The 25736-nt window shown below is 39.5% G+C and overlaps 1 protein-coding gene across 3 annotated transcripts in view; it reads left to right on the top strand.

Annotated features, from left to right (window-relative positions):
• Positions 1-25736, top strand: part of NALCN (sodium leak channel, non-selective) — a 249642-nt gene that overhangs the window by 54264 nt on the left and 169642 nt on the right. For all 3 annotated transcript variants that reach the window (XM_056328711.1, XM_056328710.1, XM_056328712.1), the window contains exon 7: positions 585-739. In XM_056328711.1, the coding sequence (XP_056184686.1) occupies positions 585-739 (155 nt within the window). The remainder of the gene's footprint in view (positions 1-584; positions 740-25736) is intronic.

Below are 25736 nucleotides of genomic sequence, written 5' to 3'. Positions count from 1 at the left end.
ATATTAATTGCACTGAACATGTAATGATTTAACTTCTTGCCTGAGACTGTGACTATCCATCTGTGGTGGAAACCTGGCCTGACCAAGATGCAAGAAGCTGAAAACATACTCAGGTGGCTGACAAGTCATCCACAGTGACCCTTTTAAAGAGTGTCAAAGCTAGCTCAGGTAATGTCTGTGGAAGTCAAAGTCACAGTATTGACTGCAATTGAACACACTCCTAGGATTTGCAAAGAAGCCTGAAGCAGTAAGTGTCCAAATTGCATTCAAGAGCAGTTGGAGTTGCTGAATGTTAACTCCTCTGTGTCTTGGAGTGTCTCCATTTTTGATGGGGTCTCTAGGCATTAGTATGAAACTTCTGCTGTTAGTATATGTACTATCATTATATAAGGCTGAAGTCTCAGGAGACTGTCAGCTTGCCATTTACTGTAAGTGCCTAATTAATAAAAATAACATATATCAAAGAACATCAGATAGCAAAAACGAGAGCTGATGTACTTTTTACTTTAGTCCTCTCTCTTTCAAGTATTTTGTTTTGCTGTGGCCTGAGTTTATGTAACGTCTTAATTTTTTATTTTTCACAGAAACGTAACCTGGAATAATTTAGCTATCCCAGACACCCACTGTTCCAGAGAGCTGGAAGAAGGTTATCAGTGCCCACCTGGATTTAAATGCATGGACCTTGAAGATCTGGGACTAAGCAGGCAAGAGCTGGGCTACAGTGGCTTTAATGAGATAGGTCTGTCTTACTGGTAAAATCCATTTCAGTATCCATTTAAAACTGTTTATGAAATGAATAGAACAGATAGCTCATGTCTGTACTGACAAGATATCAAGTGCAATCAATATTCTGCTCAAGTAGACCACATGCCAGAAAGAGAAGCTGTGCAATTCACTTTTAAATGATGAAGTTATCTATTTTTACATTGCCTGGGATCCCAGGATTTAACCCCACCCGGAATTACTTCGGTAATCATGTTGGTACTAAAGAGAAAGGGGAAGAGAAAATGAGATCATGCGTATGTGTGGCAAATCTTAATCCAAACTGTGTAAATCAGAACATCACCCAAAAAAACAATTGGGAGTCAGGCAGATTTTGCAATGCAGGTACAGTTTGTGTTCTGTGAAAAACACTGCAGAGTAACCAGGAGAACACATTCTCCGCTAGCTGCAATGTGTTGTGGAATCCCCATGGGGAAACAAGTGTAGAACAGTAATTCAGGATAGGTGGGAAGAGCATGGACAACTGTGGCAAGGTTCATATACAAATGTAAAATATGCAATTACCCTGTCAGAAAATTGTGGTTATCTCACATTTATTTAACAAACAAAGATCCAATGGGAGCCTGCAGCTGTAAATTTTCATTTCAGCACAGGTAGGGAAGTCCCTTCAAATGATAAAGCATGCCTGCAGGCTATGTTCTTTCTGATGCATCTCTCCGACAAGCTTTTTTTTTTTTCCTTCATTTTTCCTGACTTGAGCTCCAGACTATTATCCTGGCTGCAGCTGAACTTGAAGGTGATAAAAAGGTTTAATGACTAAATGACTGCAATCCAAAAAGATTTTTTTTTTGAAAGTTGAAAGCCTTTGCAGCTGAAATCACATCAGTAGATTCTCAGGTTCCTGAATATACACAGCGAGACAGTTACAAGAAATAGTCTCAGGGTCCTGTTACAACAGGTACTCCTTGATACCAAGTACTTTCTGAATAAAAACTGTCATTTGTGTCCTTCCTTTTTTTCCTCATGAGAAAGGGAGAAAAAAACTGATTTCAGCCAAGCTCCATTTTGTTCCCTCTGGGATTCAGAGGCATACCAGTTGTAGCAGTACTGCTAGCTGAATAGCAGTACTGATAGCACCTACCTTTTATACAGATTTTCTATTCAGTACATCTCAAAGGATAAACCCTGTCTGATCTCTCAGACAACCGTTAGATTTTTAAGTCACTAGCATACTGCCATACCATTGACTGAGATCACACTAGAAGCTAGAAACATCCACACGCAAGTTTTCTAGTTTGAGATGGTTTGGCAGGGAGCGTGGGATAGGTGTATCACCAGAAGAATTATGCCTCAGATTGAAATCACCTTCTTATCCTGACATGCAAAATTATTTGTGGCATTGAAGGCTGTTATTCTAGCTACATACCTGGTTCCCTGGGAGTAGTTGCAATGCCTTAGGCAAGCTTAAGTGGGTAGATGACTTAAATAGGGTTCAGAGTGCTTAATGAATGAGGCCACTGTGTTTTTAATGGTGGGTGCAAGCTGGCAAAGACAGGTGAAATAGTTTGTCTACGGCTGCCTGCAAAGCTGGTTGAAAAAAACAGGGATCAAACTCCAGTGTCTTGAGTTGCAGTCCTGTATTTCATCAATATTATTCTGAATGCTGTGTTTTAAAGATCAAAGACTGCTAATAGACTTGTTGCTGATATATTGCTTTTGTCTAGAAATAGGTAACCAGAATATAACACCTCTTGGTACAGCAGCCAGAAGTTAGGTTTAATATCAATTGAAAGCTGATTACTAATTTTTAAAATACTGGGTAAGACACAGCAGCTTCGCCACAAAATGTTGAATAAGTTTCCTCAAATTAGGAATGTTATAAACAGGGTTGTAACCAGCAAGTTTATCGATATTTTGTAAATCTCCATATTGTGATGCATCTTTGTATGAGGTTAAAAGGTATGTAATGCAGTAGCTCTTTTCTGTGTAATTATGCTATTTTATTGTATACATTCATTGATATTTTATTTGCAGATATTATGTAGCCTGCCCTGTTGGCTCCTGAAATCATTACAAAAATCACAAGAGTATAGCAGTTCAGCAGTTATTGTATAATTAGATTCACTTAATTTGTGGTATATAAGTACAAGCTATGCATATGTGAATTTGATAAATTCTGTTATTTTGCTTTTCTTTAAAGAAAAAGGGAGGGTTTTTACAACTTTATTACTGGCTGAAGCCCAAGCTGTCCTAATCAAATAAAAGTTGATGATTTTTTTATACTGTGAGGACTATGCTGACTAGGTAGTTTCATATTTGGAAAATCCCTTAATTTTGCCCATACCCTGCTTACACTTTTATAAATGGCTTTGCCTTTAAAGGGATGAAAATTGGAAAGACGATAGTGTAAATTTTCCTACTTGACAATAAATTTATTTCTCAGGTTTTCTATTTTTAGTTTTGAGGTGTTCTGTTTACCTGTTTTATGTATGCTTTTGTGCAAGTATGTATGTATTGTTTAAGGAAGAACATAGTTATAAACTACTGATAAATATGGCTTGAAGTCATCTTGTCAAGATAATCTAGGCCATCCCCTTCCAGTGTGAAACACTTTACAGTCCTTCCAGGCAATCTGTTGCACTGCTTCATTGTCTGTACTCTTAGGAAGACTTTCCTGAAGTATAACGTGAATCTTTCTTTTTGACAATTTAAGATCATATTTTATCACCTTATTCACTACTGGCACAAAACTTTAAAAAGCTTTTCTGCATCTTTCAAGACTATCATGCTTTCTTTACCCTCTATGGCCCTGCTGGGGCCAAATATTTCAGTGTTTTGCTATAGGACTTAGACTTTATACCTTAAATAATTCTTATTGTTCTTCTCTAGACCTTCTCCAGCTGATTCACCTCTATATTGAAGTGCAGTACTGGCAGAATAACACAGTAGAACCATTACTTTATGTGTTTTTAAGCTCTATTACACTTTCTGCATCCCAGTGAGATGTTTTCCATTTTCAGAACAGCATGTTGTGGGTGATTCATGTGTTTTTCTGATTTCTTACAGCCCCTGTGTCCTTTTGTTAAGATCTGCCATCACTGTTTCCCATCCTTTGTTTACTTGATATTTATTTTTAAATACAGACTCCTACATTTGTCTCTGTTGAATAGCATACTTTTTTTTTAAGACTTTCTTCAATTTGCAAAGATCTTCTGCAATTTTAATTCTTTCCTCCTGAATAATTTCAGTGCCTCTTAGCTTACTTTTATCTGAAATTTGATGAGTGTAACTTACTTTCTATAACCTGATCAAGAGTGGAAAAGTAAATAGAATCAGACCAAGATCAGACTCTGTTGGAACCTAGAGGTCTTCCTTTCTGATGATGTTTCATTAATAGCCGCTGTCCTGTTTTGTCTGGGATAGTTAATTTTCATCTTAGTAGCTGGTAAAATGCTGTGTTTTGGATATAGTACGAGAGTAATGTTGATGACACACTGAGTTCTTGCTAAGTAATATTTATACTAAGTCAAGGACATTTTAGCTTCACAGGCCCTGCCTGCGAGAAGACTGGAGGGTCACAAGAAACTGGGAGGGGACACAGCCAGGACAGCTGACCTGAATTAGCCAAAGGGATTTTCCATACCATAGAATATTGTGCTGAGTGTATAAACTGGGCGGAGTCAGCTGAGGGCTGTTTATCGCTGCTCAGGGACTGGCTAGGCACCAGTCAGCGGGTGGTGAGCAGTTGTGTTGTGCATCACTTTTTTTTTTTTTCTTTTTGGGTTTTATTCCTCTCTCCCTCTCATTACAATTGTTGTTATTCTTATAATAATGTTTTATTTTATTTCAATTATTAAAGTGTTATTTCAACCCATGCATTTTACCTGGTTCCCAGTTATCCTCCCTATCCCACTGGGTGAGGTGGCTGGGTGTGAGCGAGCAGCTGCATGGTATTTAGTTTCTGGCTGGAGTTAAACCACAACAGCTGCCCACAAGCTCGTAACAAATGGGTTTGCACCCATCATAGAGTAGTTTTACCTAGCCTTGCTTCTGTATGTGAGACAAAGTTAAAAGCCTTTCAAAATCAAGTGCTTCTCCTCTCTTTACAAAACCTGCTCCCATTATGCATTTGTACAGCAGTGATACAATAAGGTTTGTGCCATAGGTTCTCCAGTGCCTGCACCCTTTCAATATGTTAATAATACTTACACCTGATGTTTATGAAGATAATTTTTTAAATATAGGCCACATCAGCATGTATCTACAGCTAACGTCTCTGTTCTTCAGTGTATATATTTCGAGATTGGTTGTAGAATGAATTTAACACCAGTTGGGTTTGCCAGCTTGCCTAGTGTAATCTCTTAATGAGAGTTCAGTTACTGAAAGCTGAGGCAGTTCTGTCTGGCTATACCTCTAGGAAAGTTATGAGCACCAGTCACAGAGGTGTATCTTAGTACTGCTTGTGAAACTGGAGAATTAATGAAACACTGAGTGGACAACCAATTAGCTAAGGGCTTAGTACCTCAAATCCCTTTTCTCTGTGAAGTTCTGAAATCGGAGGAGGGAGTTGTAGAAAAAGGATAATCAGCCCCCGTAGGTGAGGTCACTTCAGATGTTTCAGGTTCCAGCTGATGGGAGGCTACAAGAAGTTACTGATTGCTTCTAGGAAGTTGCTTGTGAACTGGGAAAAAACCTGAGTGTTCTTTCCAACAGTTTGACACAGAACTTGACTTCTTAAGTAGGTGTTGTTCTTATACAGTGGGAGCCTTCATATTAAATGAAGTCTTTTATCCATCAGGATGCCTGAAAGATTTTTCAAATACTACCTGTGGGGCTGAGTGGGAGTAAGAGGAAGGATATGAATGAAAGGCTTGGCTGGCTGTGTGGATGTGGGTGGCAAAGCTCCCTACTATTGACTATACCTGTATGCTGCTGCCAAGATCTTCTCTTTCTCAGACTTCCTAGCTGATTTTGATTCAAGCTTCTGTAGAAAGGTTGATATTTCCTTCATATTAGAACAGCCTTCAGCCTTGTCACCCACTGAGACCATCAGGTACCTTCACAGCTGGCCTATTTTTTCTTAGTGATTTTATTCTCTTCTTTTCTGTGTTTTTCCTAGCTGTGTTTAATTCCATAGAGTGTAGCTGATAGTATGACAGTATCATGAAGCATGCAAAAAAAGTTGAGCTAAATATTGAGAAAAATGGCCTGTTTTGTGAATAAATCGCAGTAACTGTACAACTCATTTGGCATGGGATTGTAGTACTTGCATCTGATATATCTAAAAAGCATAACTATAATTGTTGAATTAAATAAAAGCATGTAAGACTTGGCAGCTGGAGAGCTATGACAAGTATCTCCTCTGCCTTCCTTGTTACTGTTTCTTTTGAGTGTGCATCTAAAGGTCAGTATTGACCTTTAGTCAACATTTAACATGGCAGTAATTCCTGTCAGGGCCACACTAAGGGCGTTAGACCCTAATGTGTTAGAACCCCCACTGTTGCTGAATCCTGGGCGGTTTTCCTCCTTACCTGTACTTTGCACACAGTACAGATCCCTTTGCATTCAGATTTTTGTAACATCTGGCTAGTAATCATTCCACATGCCTCATGGGTGCAATCATCTCTAATCATCTACAGATGTACACTTGCAGCTACATTACTGATTTTACTCTCCACGTAATCCTAGAGAATGTTTTTTCATGATTTACAGTGCTACATAGTGCTTCAAATAGTCTCAAGAAAAGGAAGTCGTGAATGAAAGATACTGAAAAGTTAAAAAAAAATATTCCACAAAGTAAGCAAGAGTTTTATGCCACGAAAGATCATTCTGAAAGGAGACTTTATTCTATGCTGTATCACCAACCCATCTGTTAATTGCTAGAACCAGTGCTCATTAAATGATACTAATTACGTCTCATACCTGTGGAGAGTATTTAACAAAGACTACCATATTAATGTCCATTTTATATATAGGAGATAAACGCACACATGTTGCATCTTGGAGACAAATAATGACATTTCAATGGTAAGGGGTGCTTCAAAGCACATATACAAAAATGACATCTGTATTAAACCTTGCTTGCTTTACAGTAGAAGCAAATATTGTTCAATAGCATGACCCAGCAAAATCAGCTCATTTCATGGGCTGTAAAACAGCAACAGAGCTTTAGGTCTCAGATACTTCCCACTTTTATTATAAAGACTTTTGCCTTATAATATGTGACCCAGAATTTTAATATTCTTGGTGTGCCTATAGTTGAGAGCCTTTTTCAAAACTGGTGATTAGAACAAAAGATTTTATATGTCACTGTGAAAAATGTCTGTCGTGATTGAATTAAAAGTGAACCTAATTTAATGTTTGTGAAAGGAAACATCATGGTGGGGCCGAAGTCAACTTCCTTAATTCACTTACAGGTATGGCTTTAATAAAAGACTTGTACAGGGATCAAAATAGCTCATTTGTTTACCCGTAAGTTGAAATGTTATCTACCAAACACTGGAGTTACATTGGTTCTCTTAGGAATTATTTTATGATAGTGTCGTGATTTCACCCCAGCTGGCAGCCCAGCACCACGCAGCTGCTCACTCACTCCCCCTCACCCAGAGGGATGGGGAGGAGGATCAGAAAGGAATGTGAAACTCAAGGGTTGAGATAAGAAAAATTTAATAGGTAAAGCAAAAGCCACGTGCACAAGCAAAGCAAAGTGAAGAATTCGTCCACCACTTCCCACGGGCAGGCAGGTGTTCAGCCATCCCCAGAAAAGCCGGGCTCCATCATGTGTAATGGTTACTGGGGAAGACAAACACCATAATGCCAAATGTCCCCCTCTTCCTTCTTCTTCCCCCAGTTTATATACTCAGCATGATGCCATATGGTTTGGAATACCCCTTTGGCTAGCTTGTGTCAGCTGTCCTGGCTGCGTCCCCTCCCAGTGTCCCGTGCCCCTCCAGCCCTCTCGCTGGCAGGGCCCAGGAAACTGAACAGTCCTTGATGTGGTATAAACATCACCCAGCAACAACTAAAACCATCAGTGTCCTGGCAGCATTGTTCTCACATCAGAGCAAAAATGCAGTACTGTACTAGGTGCTAAGAAGAAAGTTAACTCCATCCCAGCTGAAACCAGGACAGATAGGGAAAATACTTTTGAGTGTGCAACCAGTTTGAGTAGTGAAGGTGCTGCTCTTAGACTGCAGGAAGATTGAGGTGGCATATAGGTGCCTTGTTCAAAAGAGAAGGAAGGAATTAAGGTTAAGAGAATATGCTGTGAATTGGATTTTGTGCCTTTCTACCACAACCCGTTAAGTACATTTTGCATGAGAGATTTTGCCTATGGGTGGGGTACCTGTCTATAGGATTAGAATTCATGGTGCCTAAGTAGTGTGTTGAGTGGTGCAGTGTGATGGACACATGAAAGCCAAACAAGTGGAAAGCAAGGAAGTATGCTCACACCAGTCTAGAATAAGAACTGAAAAGTCAGCCTAAATCAGGAAACAGCAAGCATTTAGAGCTACAGGTCCATTTGTTTATGTAGATACATATATAATTAATTTGGCTGCAGGAGACTGATACAGGTTCTTAAAGAGAACATTTTTATATAGTAGTGCAGTGGTCAAAGTGAGAGACTTGCATTCTGGAAGGATGCCCTACTCACCCCTATGCAGGGGCTGGGGCAGAGCAGACTCCCTTCCACCTCCCTCCCTTGGAGTCGGCAGCAGCAGGAGGAACTCCTGGCTCTAGAGGAGAGCAAGCAATACAAGACTAGTGCCTAGATTCTTCATGAAGTTATTTCCAGTTTTTCTCCATGGACTGCATAAAACAAAAATGTATAAAACCACCTTTAACATTTAGGAGGCTGAATGTTGACAAGACATAGCAACATAAAAGAAAACACTTGAAAATCCAACTTGCCATTCCTGCTGCCACTGGGTGAAGAAAAGAACCTGTCACTGGTGGCAGAGGCTGACCTTTTAATTTCTCTGTTGCTCCATGCCCACATGACACAGCCGGCTTGTCTCTTGCTGGCAGTATTAGCAGTCACTTGGTCTTTCCAGGTCCCTGGCATGGGCAAGGCAGGCAGATGGTTTGTGACTGATTAGTTGACCTAGGCAACTGCCTACTTTGCCAGCTCTGAGACTTCGAGGTCTGTAAAGGAACAGTGAATTATGAGTTGTTGAACAGAATAAGAATGATATTTGTAGGTTATTTGTTCAAAGTAGGAGATATAACTGATAGTGAAAAGGTTTGCAAAGGTGTTTTCAGCCTCCTAGTGTGACTCCTTCCTCCCCCCACTGCCCTTTCAGAGTCATCTCCACCTGAATGAAGCCAGTGTTGTTTTGCACAGACATAGATGGCCAGAAATGCAGATCAGCATCCCCACCACAGCCTGAATCCTTTAGCTCTGAGTCATTTGCTATCTGGGATAATAGAAAGCAATGAGGGGATATAGTTGTTAAGTCAGAGCCCCCATTTAATTGTATCCGTTAAAGGCTGAGAGATGAGCTCTTATGAGAGAAGCATTGGTTCAGTAATGATTTCATCAAAATTTGTGGTCAGACTGTTTTATTCTACAGATTATATGTATGCTTCATATATGTATTGTGTCTTAATGCTCCATTTATTCTAGTAAGTACATCATAGTATTAAATCATTTGATAAATAGGTCTTATCTTATTCCACTTGTACAGCTCTTTGGTTCAGGCACTTGCATGTAAAGTGGCTAATAAGGAAGCCTTCATCCGTGACCACAGCCTGTGGCGTTATCATGTGGTAACGTGACAAGTGATAACAATGTTAATGTGTGAAAGTGTCAGAATGTAATTAGGGAAGCCATTCAGACTGTCTAGTGATAAAACTCGTATTTTCTACATGTGAGCCAAAATGACTTGAAGCATGCCCCATTAGTCCACTGATTGAGAAACCAGTGAAAATCATTATTTCAAAAATGGTGGTTTAGTTTTTCTCACTGGAATTCCTTCCTAGGCCTTGCAGGCAGAGAGCAATAGGGCCTTGATCCCTGCTGAGGCACTGTCAGGGGCAAAACAGTCTCCATTCAGGGAATTTAATTTACTTGTTTTACTGCCAATTAACATAAACATATAATTGCTCATTTGGGTATTAAGAAGCAAGGAAGACAAACAGTTAAAGAGACACAGGTAAAATACCTTTCCTCCTTCACCTGTCTCAGCTTCAGTCCACACATCTCTCCTCCCCATGTCTTAGTCCCTACTCCGCTTTTGTAGCATGTGAGGCAGGGAGTGGTGTGGGAAGCTGGGGTCAGTGCATAGTGGTTTCTCTTCTTTTGCTGCACCTTGTTTCTTACTCTTCTGCTGCTGCTCCTTCCTTCTTAATCATCTCCTCTGCTCCATCATGGGCTTAGCCGTGGGCTGCAGTCGCTTCATGGGTGTCCCTGCTACGGCATGCCCCCTGCTACCAGTAGCGTACCAGTTGTGCCCACTGCACATAATAAATAAATGCCCACATAAATAAACCTAGGCATAGCAGCTTAGAGCACCTTTATGTAGGCACCTTCAGAAGGTTACACAAGTTTTTGGTGAGCATGGAGAAGTAAACCATTCATATGCCCTGTGCAGGTGCAAACAGTTTGCAGTCCTCATTGTGTTGTTCCTTTTGGGAAATAATTCTAGTTACGAAGGATGTGAATGCTGTGAGGAGTGAAGCATGGCTATGTGAATAAGGTAAATAAATTCAGTCTGTTTCTTAGATATAATGAACAAGGTCAAAGGGAGTCAATAAATCCCTGTTGGGGCTTAAGGTGCAATACTGTTTTCACTGGTTGCAGCTACTTTATGACCTGCTTACAACACCCTGTTTAGTTTCTCATAAAAAAAAAAATAAATTAAAAACAGAAGACGTTGGGAGGGTTGGTTTTTTTCCTTTGGGATTTCTTTTTATTTGGCAGGAAAAGTACTGATGAAATTCAGTGTTTAGAAGTTGAATGTGGACAAATGTATTTGGGAAAACATAAACATTCAAGGCAGGTCCTACTTGACTAACCTGATCTCCTGACAAGGTGACCTGCTTAGTGGATGAGGGAAAGGCTGTGGACCTAGGCTGTGTTCATCTAGACCTTAGTAAAGCCTTTGTACACTGTCTCCCAAAGCATTCTCCTGGAGAAACTGGCTGCTCATGGCTTGGATGGCTACACTCCATGCTGGATTAAAAACTGGCTGGGTGGCCAGGCCCAAAGAGTTATGGTGAAAAGAGTTAAATCCAGCTGGTGGCCAGTCACAAGTGGTGTTCCCCAGGGTTCAGTACTGGGGCCAGTCCTGTTTAATATCTGTAGCAACAATCTGGACGAGGGGATTGAGTGCACCCTCAGTAAGTTTGCAGATGACACCAAGGTGGGCTGGAGTGTTGATCTGCTTGAGGGTAGGAAGGATCTGCAGAGGGTTCTGTATGGGCTGGATTGGTGAGCCAAGGCCCATTGTATCAGGTTCAACAAGGGTCAGTGCCGGGTCCTGCACTTGGGTCACACCAACCCCACGCAGCGCTACAGGCTTGGGGAAGAGCGGCTGGAAACCCACCTGGTGGGAAAGGGCCTGGGGGTGCTGGCTGATGGCTACCTGAACATGAGCCAGCAGTGTGCCCAGGTGGCCAAGAAGGCCAGCAGCATCCTGGCTTGTGTCAGAAACAGTGTGGCCAGCAGGGCCAGGGCAGTGATTGTCCCCCTGCACTCAGCACTGGTGGGGCCGCACCTCGAATCCTGTGTTCAGGTTTGGGCCCCTCACTGCAAGAGGGACACTGAGGTGCTGGAGCGTGTCCAGAGACGGGCAACGGAGCTGGTGAAGGGTCTGGGGCACAAGTCTTGTGAGGAGCAGCTGAGGGAGCTGGGATGGTTTACCCTGGAGAGAAGGAGGGTGAGGGGACCTTACCGCTGTCTGGAACTACCTGAAAGGAGGCTGTAGTGAGGTGAGTGTCAGTCTCCTCTCCCAAGTAACAAGTGACAGAGCAAGAGAAAATGGCCTCAAGTTGAGCCAGGAGGAGGTTTAAGTTGTATTAGGAAAAAGGCATTCACTGAAAGGATTCTCAGGTATTGGAAACAGGCTGCCCAGAGAAGTGATGGAGTCACCATCCATGAAGGCATTTAAAAGACCTCGAGATGTACTCAGAAGTGTAGATATGGTTCTTAGCAGCATGGTTTGTTTAGTGGTGGACTTGGCGGTGCTTGTTTAACAGTTAGACTCGATGATCTTAAAGGTCTTTTCCAACCTAAATGATTCTATGCTTTTATATCAGTAACTGTCACAACCTATAAAAATAATCACCAGGAAAACAAAGTGAAAACACTTGATATGTCTCCTAAAACCATGTTAGAGCCCTTACAGAAGTTACTGGATTTGGTGCAGGAAATAATTGGTGAAAATCTCAGCTTTTTTTTCTCTACAAATTAATTTTAAATTCTTCTAGTGTAATGCTGGATTAAATTATCCCAGAGGTTCCTTTGGGATTTAGGATTAATTCTGTGTATATTTATTCTTTAGCTTGAAAATTTTGTCTCAGTCTTTTATGTGGCTGAGAAGTGAATGACCTGTAGTCACAGCATAGGAGAAGTAGTCTTTGTCTTCTGCTTTGTGTTTTTCTAACTGTGGTTCTGACACTTCAATAATTTAAACAAAAGATAACAGAAAATAGGTAATGCCAACCTATCATGGTCAATGTGTTAGTATTTTCTTTTGCTGTAAATATCTATGCTGTATTTTAGCATTTAAATTCCTAAGTGGTGTTTAACTTTACTCCTGGTAACATTTTCCTGTTCTTCAAACATTTCTTAATGATTTAAAAATGGTTCTTCCTCCCTGTAGTGAAAAAATGGAGATCTACAATATCTTCAGTTTTCACAGAATACAAAAAAGCATCTTTGACCCAATATCCCTCTCTCAGTGCTCACCTTTAATTCCAGTCACTGTTTAGCCACTCTTTCCTTTGAGGTTCCAAATGCCAGTTTATGTAAAGGCTTAACTTCAGAAAGCACAATAATGACCATCTTTCTACAAGGATTTTACCCACAGGCACCCTTTTCCATTATGCTTTTCAGCAGAATGTAATTTTTGTGATCATGTGACTCTGAAAGTATTGAAAGCTTTCTTCATCTTGCATTATGCTCGTTTGTGTTCTTTGTTAGTATTATATCTTGTACAGGATACAGGATAATATCTTTTAGATCAAATTGTCCTCTCACAGAGATTATTTTGATACATCAAGTAGAAGCAACATTTTAGGGATCCATGTCATGATCCAAAGCAATAAAGATAGCTCTTGATGATGATTATTTTTCTCAGAAATTCTAGATTTTTATTCTGTTCCACCAAGTCGTGACTTTTTTGATGTTCATCCAAGTCATGACTTTTTTGATGTTCATGTGTTGGCTCTCATGCATTTATGTCACCTAGGTGGCTGACTTACCACTTTTTCCTTTCCTCAAGAAAGTTTCTCTTTTGAATACCTTATCCTCCATGTGCAATTAATATCATTATTAACTTATTAATTGAACAATTAAAACAGTTTCAGGCATTCTGCTCCATCCTTCCACTGCTGCTGACATGCTCGGTAGTGTAGTTGGTATCTTAACCTTAAAACAGAAAATATGATTGATATAATCTTGAACTGACAGAACTGAGAGATTTGGCAGTGCCGTGTTATGAAAATTCGTTTTGCTATTAGAGAATTACTCAAGCTTGTCGAACAAGCAAGATGATATTTAATTCTCAAATTGGTGCAGTAAGAAAGGGCTGTAGCTTATGAGCAGAAACAAATGAAGAAAACTAGGCAAACTTAATTTATCAAAATGTGCTTGTATGGCACAAATATCTCAACCTAGGCAGTGTCCATGGGACGTGCATATCTTGCATTGCACAGTAAAGCAGAGTCTGGTAAACCAACACCTTACAGAAGACAATAAATTTTTCCCCTTGATCTATCTCCACATTCTGCAAAGCAGACTTTATGGTTTGATCCAATTTCTGTGCCTTTTGAAGAAGAAATGTGAGCAAAAACTTCAAAATCAGCCACATAATTTTCCAGGTAGTTTACCAGTTTGGTAGTTTCCACAGCTGTGGCGTTGTATGGTGGTGATCCACTGTTTCTGCAGCTTGGCAAGGATATCCCACTTTGTGCTTGTCACTTGTGCCCCTTAAATAAATGCTTACAGTTTATTACTATGTGTACTTTAGCTCAGCTCCAAAAGGAGGTGTCTCTGTTTTGTTCAGATACAATACTGTTGGAACATTTGTGCTGCTGCTTTAGGTGGGCTCGAAGGCACTCATACTAGGTTGTTGCCTCTGCAAAGGTATTTCTTGATTTGATGACAGTCTTGCCCTCATTATACCTGTTTTCTTAATTGAGATCTAAATTTATTTGAGGGATCATAACCGCAATACTAATTTTAAGCCATTTCCCAGTATGACTGGGTAGGAGCAGACTGGTTTTAGAAATGCTAAATCCTCAGTATGGAGTTTTCTCCTGAGCAAACACTGAGTGATTGGCCCTTATTTACTGACTTCCTTTGATCATAAATATACTGTTTATCCTTTGTAAATCACTTGCTCTTGCAGCCTGACAGGACAAGGGGCATTTGTAAAAAACACACAAATGCATGTGATTCCCTATTTCTTTCTGATAGAGATGAGATATGGCAGTTACCAAGCAATTTGGGGGTGATAGTGGTTTTAAGGTGAGTGTCAATTAGCTCTGTTTAGCAAAAATTCTGTGGCACATGGCAAAATTATTATTGCTATAGAATAGCACCTTTCAAACCCGAGGTCTGGGATGAGTCTTCTGCTGAAGAGGTGTGGTTTGCCAGGCATCTTCAGATTATGCCAGTTTGGTTCTTTAATTCAACAATTCCATCTAAACAAGCAGAATAATTTTTAAATGGAGGTTCTCTAACATAAGGCAGTGTTAGTCAGTGAGTTTGCATGCATTGTAGATGTATATTGAATGGAAAACAGGTCATTTCTTAGTTTGCAGTAAACACAATGCCAAAGTGATCAGACTCTAGCAGGGAGCATGTTTCTTGACAATTTTCAGTCTCTTCAAGTGCTCTGAATTCTTACAGTTCCTGAAGAGAGTCACATCTGTTGTATCATTGTTGCGTGGGTTATGTACTTACTGAAGAAGGTATTAGCAAAGAGCCTGTCATGAGAAATTTTTTGGCAGAGTAGAAACAACTATGTCATAATACATTATGTAAGGCCCTGAATTTTCAGTGGAAAGCTGATGGACTTTTAAAGGCTACACCTCAAGTGGTGAAACTGCATGTCTGACATCTGGTTTTGTATACCCTAGCTTGTCATGGTCTCACACCAGAGAGGGAGTTCATTGCTTCTTTATTCCTGCTTGATTTTTGCTGGAGAAGGAACGCTGATACATGGACCAGAAGGCAGCTCCAGCCTCCTTTCCCCAGGCCTGAGGCACCAGTGTCCTGGCGCTCCACAGACCAACTGCTTAAACTGGTTGTACTACATGGGTCCAGGAGCATGACTGGGGTGTAAATATTGGCTGTTACTGAAGGTCACACTGAGCTCTTTGTATTTCTGTGTTGGAAAAGTAATAGAGAGATACCTAAATGCACAGATTTTCAAAAAAGGATATTAAGACAATGCTTCTGATCCTAGACAACAGAATAAGTGGCCTGAAGTTGGGAAAAAAATAATAATTGTGGGATGCTCCAGTTAACTGCCTTACTATTTGATGTTTCTGTGTGCTTTCCACTTTTCTCAGTGAGGCCATTTTAGTTGCCTAGTTAATTAAGACTTTTTTAAGCCATGGTTTAGAGAGACACAGAAAACCTGCCCATGTAATGTCCATGGAATTAGCTCTGTTACACTAAAAAACGGTATGTGGGAAGTTGCAGAGTTTTGGAAACTTTGAGTAATTTGAGCAGTCCTCCAGAATTTTAATTTATTGCTGTGTTAATCCCAAAGTAATTGAGTTTTGCATTAAACCAGGCAATCAAGTGAAACTAATGTGAATAGATTAGTACAGTTGTCTTGTACTGACAGTCAAAGAAAACTTTACTGTTGCTGAGAGAATTCAGTGGAACATACTTTCCCCTGCCTTTTCAGGGTGTTCCGTGTTAGTTTCAGCAGCTCAGTAGTTGGATCTATAATGGAATAAAACAACTTTCCAGAAAGATTTACTTTTTCTTTTGATTGTAATAGTGGATCTTTCCTGGTGGCCATCTTCTTCGGCTATATATAGTTTGATATATCACTTGTGTCATTATAGCACGCTGCACAGAATTTAATGGCCTGTCTGTGCTGTGCGCTTCTATCTCTCTTTCATTCCTATCTGTGCCTGGGAACACAGAAGGAATGGTTTGCACACTGAACCAATATGTTTTGGTTAATTTCATTTCGAAAGTAAGTATTTTGAAGTTTTCCTTCTAATACAACTTCTTATAAGTACTTGCATGATAGAGATGGTGATGTTAAAAAAAATAAATTCATTCATACTTGCTGATGTTAAGCAGGCCCATAAACTGTCACTGATCATAAGCTGAAGAGATGGAAAAGCCAAGTGTAGTGGAAGGGCAATCTTATTTGAAGGGTATAAGAAAATGAAAGTTGAGGCAGGTTAAATGCAAGCTTTAATTGCATCTCATCATGCTTTTTTGTACTGTAAGCTATATCACCTCAGAGATATCGATCTCTTATTGACATAAAACTTCACGTACAGTTTCTTGATTTATCTCGAGTAACATAGTCTTAAATTCTATGTAAGTTTTCAGTGTGATTAGTAGCATAACAACAAAAAAAACGGAGAATTCAGTAGAGCTCACTAGCACCAGTGCAGCTGTTGACTTCTTACTGAACCACTTAAATATCCCCACCCCTTGCTCCCTACTGCTTTATGTCTCAAGAGGGCTTATTTGCCCCATCGTAAGGGTTTAAGGAGTCCTGGAATGGAGCTGGCTGGGGAATGCTGTGCTGGAGACATTGCTACTGGCTCTGTAGGACTCAGGCTCCCAGAGGGCACCCATAGCAGAGGGCAGCCTTTGCACTGCATCCCCCAGAAGGTCTGCAGTGTGTCAGTGCCCACTGCTTGCAGATTGTGAATTAAATGTAGTATAAGTACTATTTCCACAGATGACCTTCTTGTGCTTACTTTCTGCAGCCCCTGCTCCAGCATAGTAAGGCCTCCCAGCATGATTTTGAGAGGATACGTGGTCTGTGAAGGCAAATGAGGAAATCTGCTTTTGTACTGCTGCTACTGTTTACTTATAATTCCTATGGGAAGTGTGAGTTCAAACATTCAGGTCTATTATCTACAGTGACATTTGTTTTTTCCTCTGATGCATATTAGAATGTTAACCAAGGGGTCAGATAACTTTGAGGGGCTCAGTAAAGCAGTCAGGGGGACACATGTGTGGTAGGAATGCCAAGGTCAAAGGCAAATAAATGAAGATTAAGACCATCTCCTTAATGAGGATTTACTATGAAAATAAATAGGAAGAGTTACTTCAATGAAAAACAACCTCCCAGCCCATCAGTTTGCACTCTGCGTGGGAACTGAAGGAAGGATTATGTCAAAGAAAATAACTATTTGTGTGGATAGCTACTCAACAACTCACAGTCTGACAAGGAACAGAGAACAATGTGAAAAAATAGAGAAGTTAAAGGTGTGACAGTAGTGTGAGCAGCCCTGAAACAAAAGGCGTGACTAATTTCAGCCACACTAAGGAGCAGGAAACTCTTAGCCAATAGGCAAAGCATGAAGTTAGGCAATTAGAAACCTGTGATTCCATACCAAGAAAATTAGATCCTATCCGTTTAATTATCAGTCAGTGCCATTAAGACAATATAGCTTTGCATAATGAAAGCTGCAGTTACTGGGTAATAGAGGTAATTGTTTTCCCAGTGGAAGATTTTTACTTTCAGACAAGAGCTTCAGTATGTGACTGGTTTACAGGCTTTGACCTTCAACACTTGCATAATGCATGGGACACAGTTTTTACTTTGCTTCTTGAGATTTGATTATTTTATCATAAACAGCATTTTCATAAAGTTGGTGGAAATGAGCAAAACCACCCACTACAAATACAGTCTCCAGTAGTCATGCAGCATGCCCTCTGTTACTGGAATTAGAGCAGCTTACCAAATCATCTTTGATTTGATAACACAGGGCCAGCTTGCAGCTTGGCTTTTCCAATTCTGCTGGGGAATAAGGGGGAATAATGCTATTCCAGAAAATCTAGATCACAGATGGTCACTCCAGAGGGGGTAGCGCACATAGAGCAGAAGCTTAGGTGTGACTCTTCAGCACATCAGCTCATCTGTGGTAACTGACTTCATACATGCTGCTACCCTTGCATTACCCTGTGGCAAATGTATAATGGCGTACTCCATTAAATAGTTCACAGTCTCATTTTATTACTCTGTTACTCAAATATTTCAATATTGAGTGTCTTTCCTTGTGGTTCTTAGGGACTTCCAGTCTTTACTGTGTTCTACACCAGGGTCAATGTCATGACATTGCCACATGAATAAATTCTTAGACAATATCTAGTACACATTGAGTGGTATTGGAAAAGACATAGGTTACAAGCTAAAAGAATAGTGTAATATTTTGGATCCCCTGTGAACTACTGAAGTACTTCTTCAAAAAAATGTAATACTCTTCCAGTTACTGCCTTTCTTATAGCAACTGAGAAAGCATAGAAAGGGCAATCTAAGAACAAATACCTTATGTAGTCTTTACTTTGATCATAAATTTTGGTTGTCATCAAATTGAGAGCTAAATCTTGCAGTATCTAGCAACTGTAAGTAAAGAATAAATCTTTAACACGTTAACTAATAGTTGCCACTTCTGTATTGTTCCATACTTAGGACACAGTGTTGGGAAATACATCTTGATTTCTTTGCCACAGGGGCATTTTTGTTCTATGAATTGTGTCAATATGCAAATAATTACTATCTTTCCTAAAATCTCTACAGATATTTTCAGTGGACACTCTTCAATGGTACAAGCTGCTTTGAAGGTTCTCTTTAATATTCAGCAGAATGTAAGACTTTTTGGAGACATGCTATTCCATCTCCAGTGAAGGTGTCATCTTGGGAATTGTCAAGATACATCTTCTCTCATACTGCAGTCGGCATTTTCCATTCTCATGCAAAAAATCCTTTAGAAGGTTATCCTCTGCTTTTCCAACAAATCGGTACTACTGTCACCTTTGACTAGAGAGTACATAACGATTAGCACTTTTGACCACAGTTTATGCCTCCTAAGATTAGGTAGTTAGCATGAACATTCAACTTAAGACTCTCGGTTCACATCTGAAAATCAGTAAACCACACAACAGTATCACCTTTTTCTTTCCACTGTGAACAGGATTGCAGTAACTAATCTCCCAGTGTTGCTACTTAATTTAAACAGCTACAATGAGATCAGCTATATACTTTTTTAATTAAGGACACTGAAAGAATTAAAATTATTTGTTGCATAGAATTCAAAAGAAGTGAAAACTGTTAGCAAATTTTCTGCCAGAAGACCTCGTCAGTCACCACTGTAACAGTGATGTCTAACCATTCGTAGAGCATAGATGCTCTGTGGTAACATGTGCCAGATGAAAACTTCAGAAATCTGTTCTATTTCTCGAGGAGCTGACCCTATATAGAGCTGATTCATCTTGAAAGAAGTTACCCAGGGGCTGACAAATTCAAATAAAATAGATTAGTCACAACAGGACTTCTGTATGTCTTTTCTGATAAACTGTGGTATTATTTTCTCCTAATTACCTGCCTGTGGCAGGTTTTGTATGGGTTTTGTACTGGTATGTATACTACTTGCATATCCTTCTGTATCAGCCAACTTTGCTATAGCCTACATATGAATATTTTCTTACATTTGTTTTTCATCTGCTGGTTTTAGGCATTTTACTTAGGATTCTGAGGTTAAGTGGCAATTAAATATGTCTATCATCATCTCAAAAAAAAAAGCTTCGGTTGTATTACTACTTAATCTTCTTCTCCAGAACAAATGCTGTCTTTGTTTTCTTTTTCCTTTTTTTTTTTTTTTTTTTTATTTCATGTAAAATCATGATTCTGCTGTAACCTGGATTCTTTTTGTTCTTCATGTCTGATACAGAACTATGGATCAATAATGGTGATTTATGGAGCGGTAGTAGCAATGAATGGAAATTGCATACTGCAGAAACCATTTAAAAAGTCAGCATTCTACCATTATTATACCACAGCCATGGATATGTATATCACTGATACTCACATAGCAAGATGGTAAACGCCCTGAAAATAGCTAAGGATATTGGCTGCAGTCATTCGAGCACAAAGAGAAGTTCTGAAGAGAGTTTGGAGTATCAGGGGAGAATACTGGTTTTGAATAGTTGCTCTGGGAAGCTTGTAGGATTAATTTAACAGACGTGTATGATTATTTCACAATCAGATTAGTCTTTGCAGTCTTTTACCTGGTCTTTTATCCAGTGAAGAATGCTGCTTCTACTGTGCATTTACTTGAACTGTGGTTAACCTGCTCTCTACAGTAGTTTCACAAGTGTCTTAAACTTAATCAACATAGATGGTTAGTTGCTTCACACCTATCTGTTTTCTATGTATTCTCTTCTCAAATATTTTGCCAGATTTGTCAGATATGAAGCTTTATGTCATACCAAACTAGCTAGTCTCCATCAGCTTGTCTTTTTCCAGATGCTTTCTGATTTCATTCATTCCTTGGAAGTGCTATGAAATCCACGTGCTTTCATGGATGTGCAGACTTGGTATCTCCAAGAGCTATGACTTCTTTTGTTTTTTTTTCTAAATGCATGTTTAGTTCCTTCTGGTCCTTAAGCAGTCTGTCTTTTCTGTTAAATGTTAGAGTCATCAGTAGATTTGACCCACTATGCTAACAGCAGGTTTTAGAGTGTTAAAATGGTTAGGGCTGCTGTAGTCAACATTTTTTACCAAAATATGAGGATATTGTTAATTTTGTATGCAATTCACTTACTGATGACAAATGCAGGATTGCAGCTATGTCCACAGTATCCTCAGGCGCAATGGAGAAGGTACAACTTAGGAAACGAGTTTTCACTGGAGAATTTCAATGCAGTGCAAGGTAAACGTGTGTTTTGTAACAAACCCAGACTCTGTGCCAAAGAATGACCTCCCCTAGCTGTTGTGCAGTACTTCGAAAATCAGCCACATTCTGAGAACTTCCAGAACAGACAGAGCGTTAATCCTTCCTGTATAATTCATTAAAAACATTCTTAGAAATTTCCTCCATCAGGAAGCCAATGAAAATTAAATTACTAATATTTTTGTACTGTTTGCTTCTTGAGGATTAAGCCTGTGTTATTTAAAACAACTGGACTCTATTGGACTTAGTAGGGTTTTGTTTGGGGCCTTTATCTTCACATTTACTGATGAAACATTGGTTTTCAGCTGGAAGGAACCTTGATGATGCTCTTCTCCACGTCTTCTTGTGACCATAGGAAACTGTGCAATATCCGTTGTTCATAAAAGTATGAAGTCCCAACTTAGAAAACTTAGGAACAGAATAGGCAAAACACGATGAAAAACTCTTTCAGGACTTCATTTCTCTGATAATTAGAAAATGCCTAAAATCAGCCTATCTCATGTTCATGGCTACTTGTTTCAATGCCAGTATTAGCTTTGTCTTTCTTTATGGTCACAGACAAGTGCTTAGTGATATTTACCTCCTGATTTTTTTCATTTTTTGGCAACCTGAACTTTGGAACTTCCTACTAACAGAGGTTGTATTTGCACTTAAGATATTTGGCTGTGTATCTTTCTGATGCATAGTGCTGCTGAGCCATATACTGTAAAAATGTGTGAACTACAGAATTGAGTCAAAGGTGGGATTTGCGCTGGTAAAATCATCTGCTTGGCATTGGTCTTTGGTCTACAAGCAATGTGATATAGACTGACTTGTGTTCACACTGCTCAAGCCTGGTCCCTTCTAGAGCAGAGTGGCTGTGTTTCCGTATGTACAGAGGTTGGTTTTGATCTCCGCTGGACCCCACGAGTCACCCCTGTGGCCCCAAAACATAACTCAGAAATGTGGGATTTTTCAGCCTGAGGTTCCCGTGAGCATTTCCCTGGTGTCACAGCCCACCAGGGATGTGATTTTATAACCCAGTATTGAAGGTATGTATAGCACGAGGGAATGTCAGCCTGTGGAAGATGCTGAAAATGTGAGCCTATTTGGAGTAGTACTGAAGGTATGTATGGGCTGGAGGGAGCTACACTTGGTACAGGCACATCCATAGGAAGATAACACCAAGGAACAGGAGCTGTTTATTTGTCTGCATAAGTGCTCGCAGAAGTGCTGCTTTGCACTGGACTCAGGCTGTTGTTTGACATGTTAAGACCTGCGGTAGAGACTGATCAGGACGAGGCAGAGTAAATGAATGAATGTGTTACTGTCAGAGTCACTGAGGGAGGCACTTGGTACTGAAACTGTACCAGCTTAGGGCCAACTCGATGCTGGAGGTAGAAGGGTGGACAATACCTACTGTGGCACAAGTTAAAGGTGAAGACAGACAATACAAGTTGCAGTGTGCAACATTTCAGTACAAAGTGAAGCCCTCAGAAAAAGGGTATTTTGTAAGGGGCAGAGTCAGATTGTAGTAAATCAGTACTTTGTGTCATGTGGTTGTGGTGCTTTTAACACAGTATTCAGAGCATTACAGACAGAGTTAAATTATCATCAAAACATGTCCTGAGTGACATTTTATTTATTCACAGTGTTACTTTACATCTATTATTTTACAGAATTTAGATCTACATACCATCTATGACTCATCAATGCTTCCTTTATGGAAGGAGAAAGAAAAAGGGCTTTGTGCTGAAGTATATGATTTAGCTGGTTCAGAAACAGCAGAACTTGGCTCTGCACCATCACTCCTACAACAGTTTTCCAGGCAAAACTGTAATGTAAGGTGTTTTTCATACACTGAACTCTTTCTTTGTAGTATCTACATGCAGTAGTTGGGAAAGGTAGTGTCTATGTGCAGCCTAAACAAACACAGATTACTTTATGCATGTTAATACTATTCTTTTTGTAACTAGTAATGATAAGACGCTGTACTGGCTTTACAGAATTCTTTAATGCTGTAAAATTGGAGAAAACTAGTATAAGCTTCAAAAGGATATCTTTTTGAAGGCCAGGCTCATTGCCTCACCACTCCCAAGATTAAGTGACCTCTACTTACATCATTCCTTATAGATGCTTATCTGATGTATTCTTGAAGAGCACCAGGGAGACAAATTCTGCAGTCCTCTCGGTTATTCCAGTGCTTACTATTGCCTGCTAGCAGTTGTTTCCCATCTATTTCAATTATTTCTGACCTGAGCACATGAATCCTGCTAACAGCGTTTAGTTGGTACTTTTACAAGTTCTTTAGGAAGGTCACTGGAAAGAGTTTTAATGCCAGGGCACCACAGGTGTGCCTCATGGTCAGGTTCAGAAGCAGACATATTTTGAGATTCTCTGTTGCATTTGTCTTCATTTAAGAAGCCCATCTCCCAGATGCTGTAAAACGAATGGGTCTGGAAACAGGTGGCTTTCTTTTCTTGATTACACCTTACAATATCAATCTCTAGCTTATTTTTAGTGTGGCAGGCAATTTAATAAGTGTTTTGAAAGCAACATATTGATCAAATATACTGTTTTCCCAACATCTTTTATGTTTTGCGGGGACTTATGTGGTAGAATCTCAGACCTATAAATACAACTTTTTTTCTACTAAAGGAATGATAAAATTCCCTTTGGCTTCAAGCACTAGCATTCAGGCCAGGACTGAAAATTTTGAACTTGCCTCCTTCAGCATCTCAAAGAATCAGACTATATCCAGCTATGTGAACATCAGCTCATGTGCCTGACTTTGGGCAGTGGGATTTTAAAACTGTGAACATAGTTTTCTCTTCAAAAATATTATATAAATATGCTGGCAGAACTTCCAAGTTAGAATCAGGATTTGTTTCCTGTTCTGAAAAATATGGGGACATGATGTAACAATATAAAATTCTACCCAAGCTATGGTAGGACCTGCAAGCACGTTACTTTGTGTTTATGATGTCCAGCAATAACTAACTGTCTGTATGCTTTTATTCCTAAGTAAGTGGTAAATAATTAGAGGTGCCTTTGACTTCAGGGAAGAGAGTGGATAGACTTCCAAAGGTCTTTTTTTAAGGTGACGAGTAGCCAAAGAGGTAGTCCCTGTGAAGTAAATAGCATGCAGAAAGTCATCCCCAAATTTATGCATATCACTTGTTTGTGCCTTCAGATCTAAAAGCTCTGATTTCATTTCACCAACTGGAAATTATTTTCATATGGAAAATGAGGTTGTTCAGCTCATCCTTTGATAAAAAAATACTGGGAGTAGGTCTGATCTGTATTTCTTGGGAAATTGCTTCACTGAGCGATGCCAAAACTTTTTTTTTTTTCATGCACAAATCATGCACAGTACTTTTTTTCAAACCACATGTTCATGTGGCTCAGTACAAAATGCCACATTTTCCACTTTGGCAAAAAGCTTTGACTTTGAAGAAAAATATGTTAAATATCATAGGTCTATAAGAAATTAAAGCAGCTTTGAGTCAAAGCACAGAGTTGACACACACCTATAGAAAGAATAGACATCTTTGCAGGTAAACTTCATGCTGAGAAAAAAGAGAGGGCATATGTGAGAAAATAATCGTTGATTTGATGGTGAGAAATCCAGGAAATTTCTGTTATGGGTGTGCGGAACTATTTTCAGTAGCACAGAAAGATCAGAAAGGATTTCTGCAGAAGGAGATAATATTGAAAACAAGGTTTAAACAGAGTGTATTAAGACTTTGAACATTCTTTCTCCTAAAAAAATATCTGGCTGTTTATACAGCTTTTCTTGCCAAAGGTTTTGATTTTCATCTCCAAATAAACCTGCCAGCTGCTTAGTCTGTTAGTGCTAGTCTTCCAAGAATTCTTTTGATAACCAGTAGATCTCCGGTCATGCAAACACTTTCTTTTAAGACAGTCAAGAATAAAAGAAGTCAGATGTTACAAAAATTGGTTTTCTTTTCAACTCCACTTTTCATTTTCTAAAGGAGAGGGAAAAAAAAAAGTCTTAATTTGCTGACATCTGTGTATGGTTTTCTATTTTAAAAAATCAGGTTCTTTCTCTTTTGACACCCAGCTCTTTTAAAATCAGAAATCTTTAAGATTGTCTCATCTGAGACATTGATGGTGTTGCTGTTTGAGGAAGGTCTTAGAGTCTCTAGCTTAGCACAGCCATCTCTGAAATTGAATTAAAAATACACTTGACAAAGATGGTGTGGGGTTTAGTGAGCTGTTAGCACACTAAACCACTTCTCCCTGTCTCTGCCTGCTCCCTAACTGTGCGTATTAGGCAAGAGGGCAAACCTCTGCCTCACATAAACAGAGTAGGTAAATTATTTTACTTCTAGGGGCACGTAACAGGTACTGGGGAGTACTTAATTTATTAATAGCTAACAGGTCACTGAGTATGTCATTTGGGTTTTCTTGTAACAGTCAATCATAGAGCTCCTTTCTCCCATTCAGGAAAGGAAGATTTTGTCTCTTCCATTAGACTAGTCTCTTAGGATGCCTTTGGCATTGTGTATTTGCTCCTGTTATTCAGATGTGTGGAGGCTAAGGAGATTTCTAACATGTGTCTGTTTTATAATGTTTCCTTGGCCAGCTTTACCGTCTGGTTTTTTCTTACAGAAACACATTGAGCTAAGTGTCGCTGCTGTCTTTATTCCTGGTCACTGAATACTCAGCAGGTCTTGCTAGTTGGGATTTTCTACCGTTGTTCTTAGGTGAAACTTTTATACAGAAAAGAGTAAAGTCTTGTTCGCATACGCTATAGCTGGAGCAAATTAAATTAGGATGCTTTGGGGAGGGATTTTTGAAAACATCTTATGAAAGATGACAGCAGTTTTACCACTGATTGCAGGAGGGATAAAATTTCATGCAACTGCTTTTAAAAATGTTATCCATGGAAGAGGAAGGGG

The sequence above is a fragment of the Falco biarmicus genome, chromosome 2 (assembly GCF_023638135.1).
Source record: "Falco biarmicus isolate bFalBia1 chromosome 2, bFalBia1.pri, whole genome shotgun sequence".
In the NCBI taxonomy this organism is placed as follows: domain Eukaryota; kingdom Metazoa; phylum Chordata; class Aves; order Falconiformes; family Falconidae; genus Falco; species Falco biarmicus.
The sequence above is the reverse complement of the archived record's forward strand: the minus strand, read 5'-3'. Positions and strand labels throughout refer to the sequence as shown.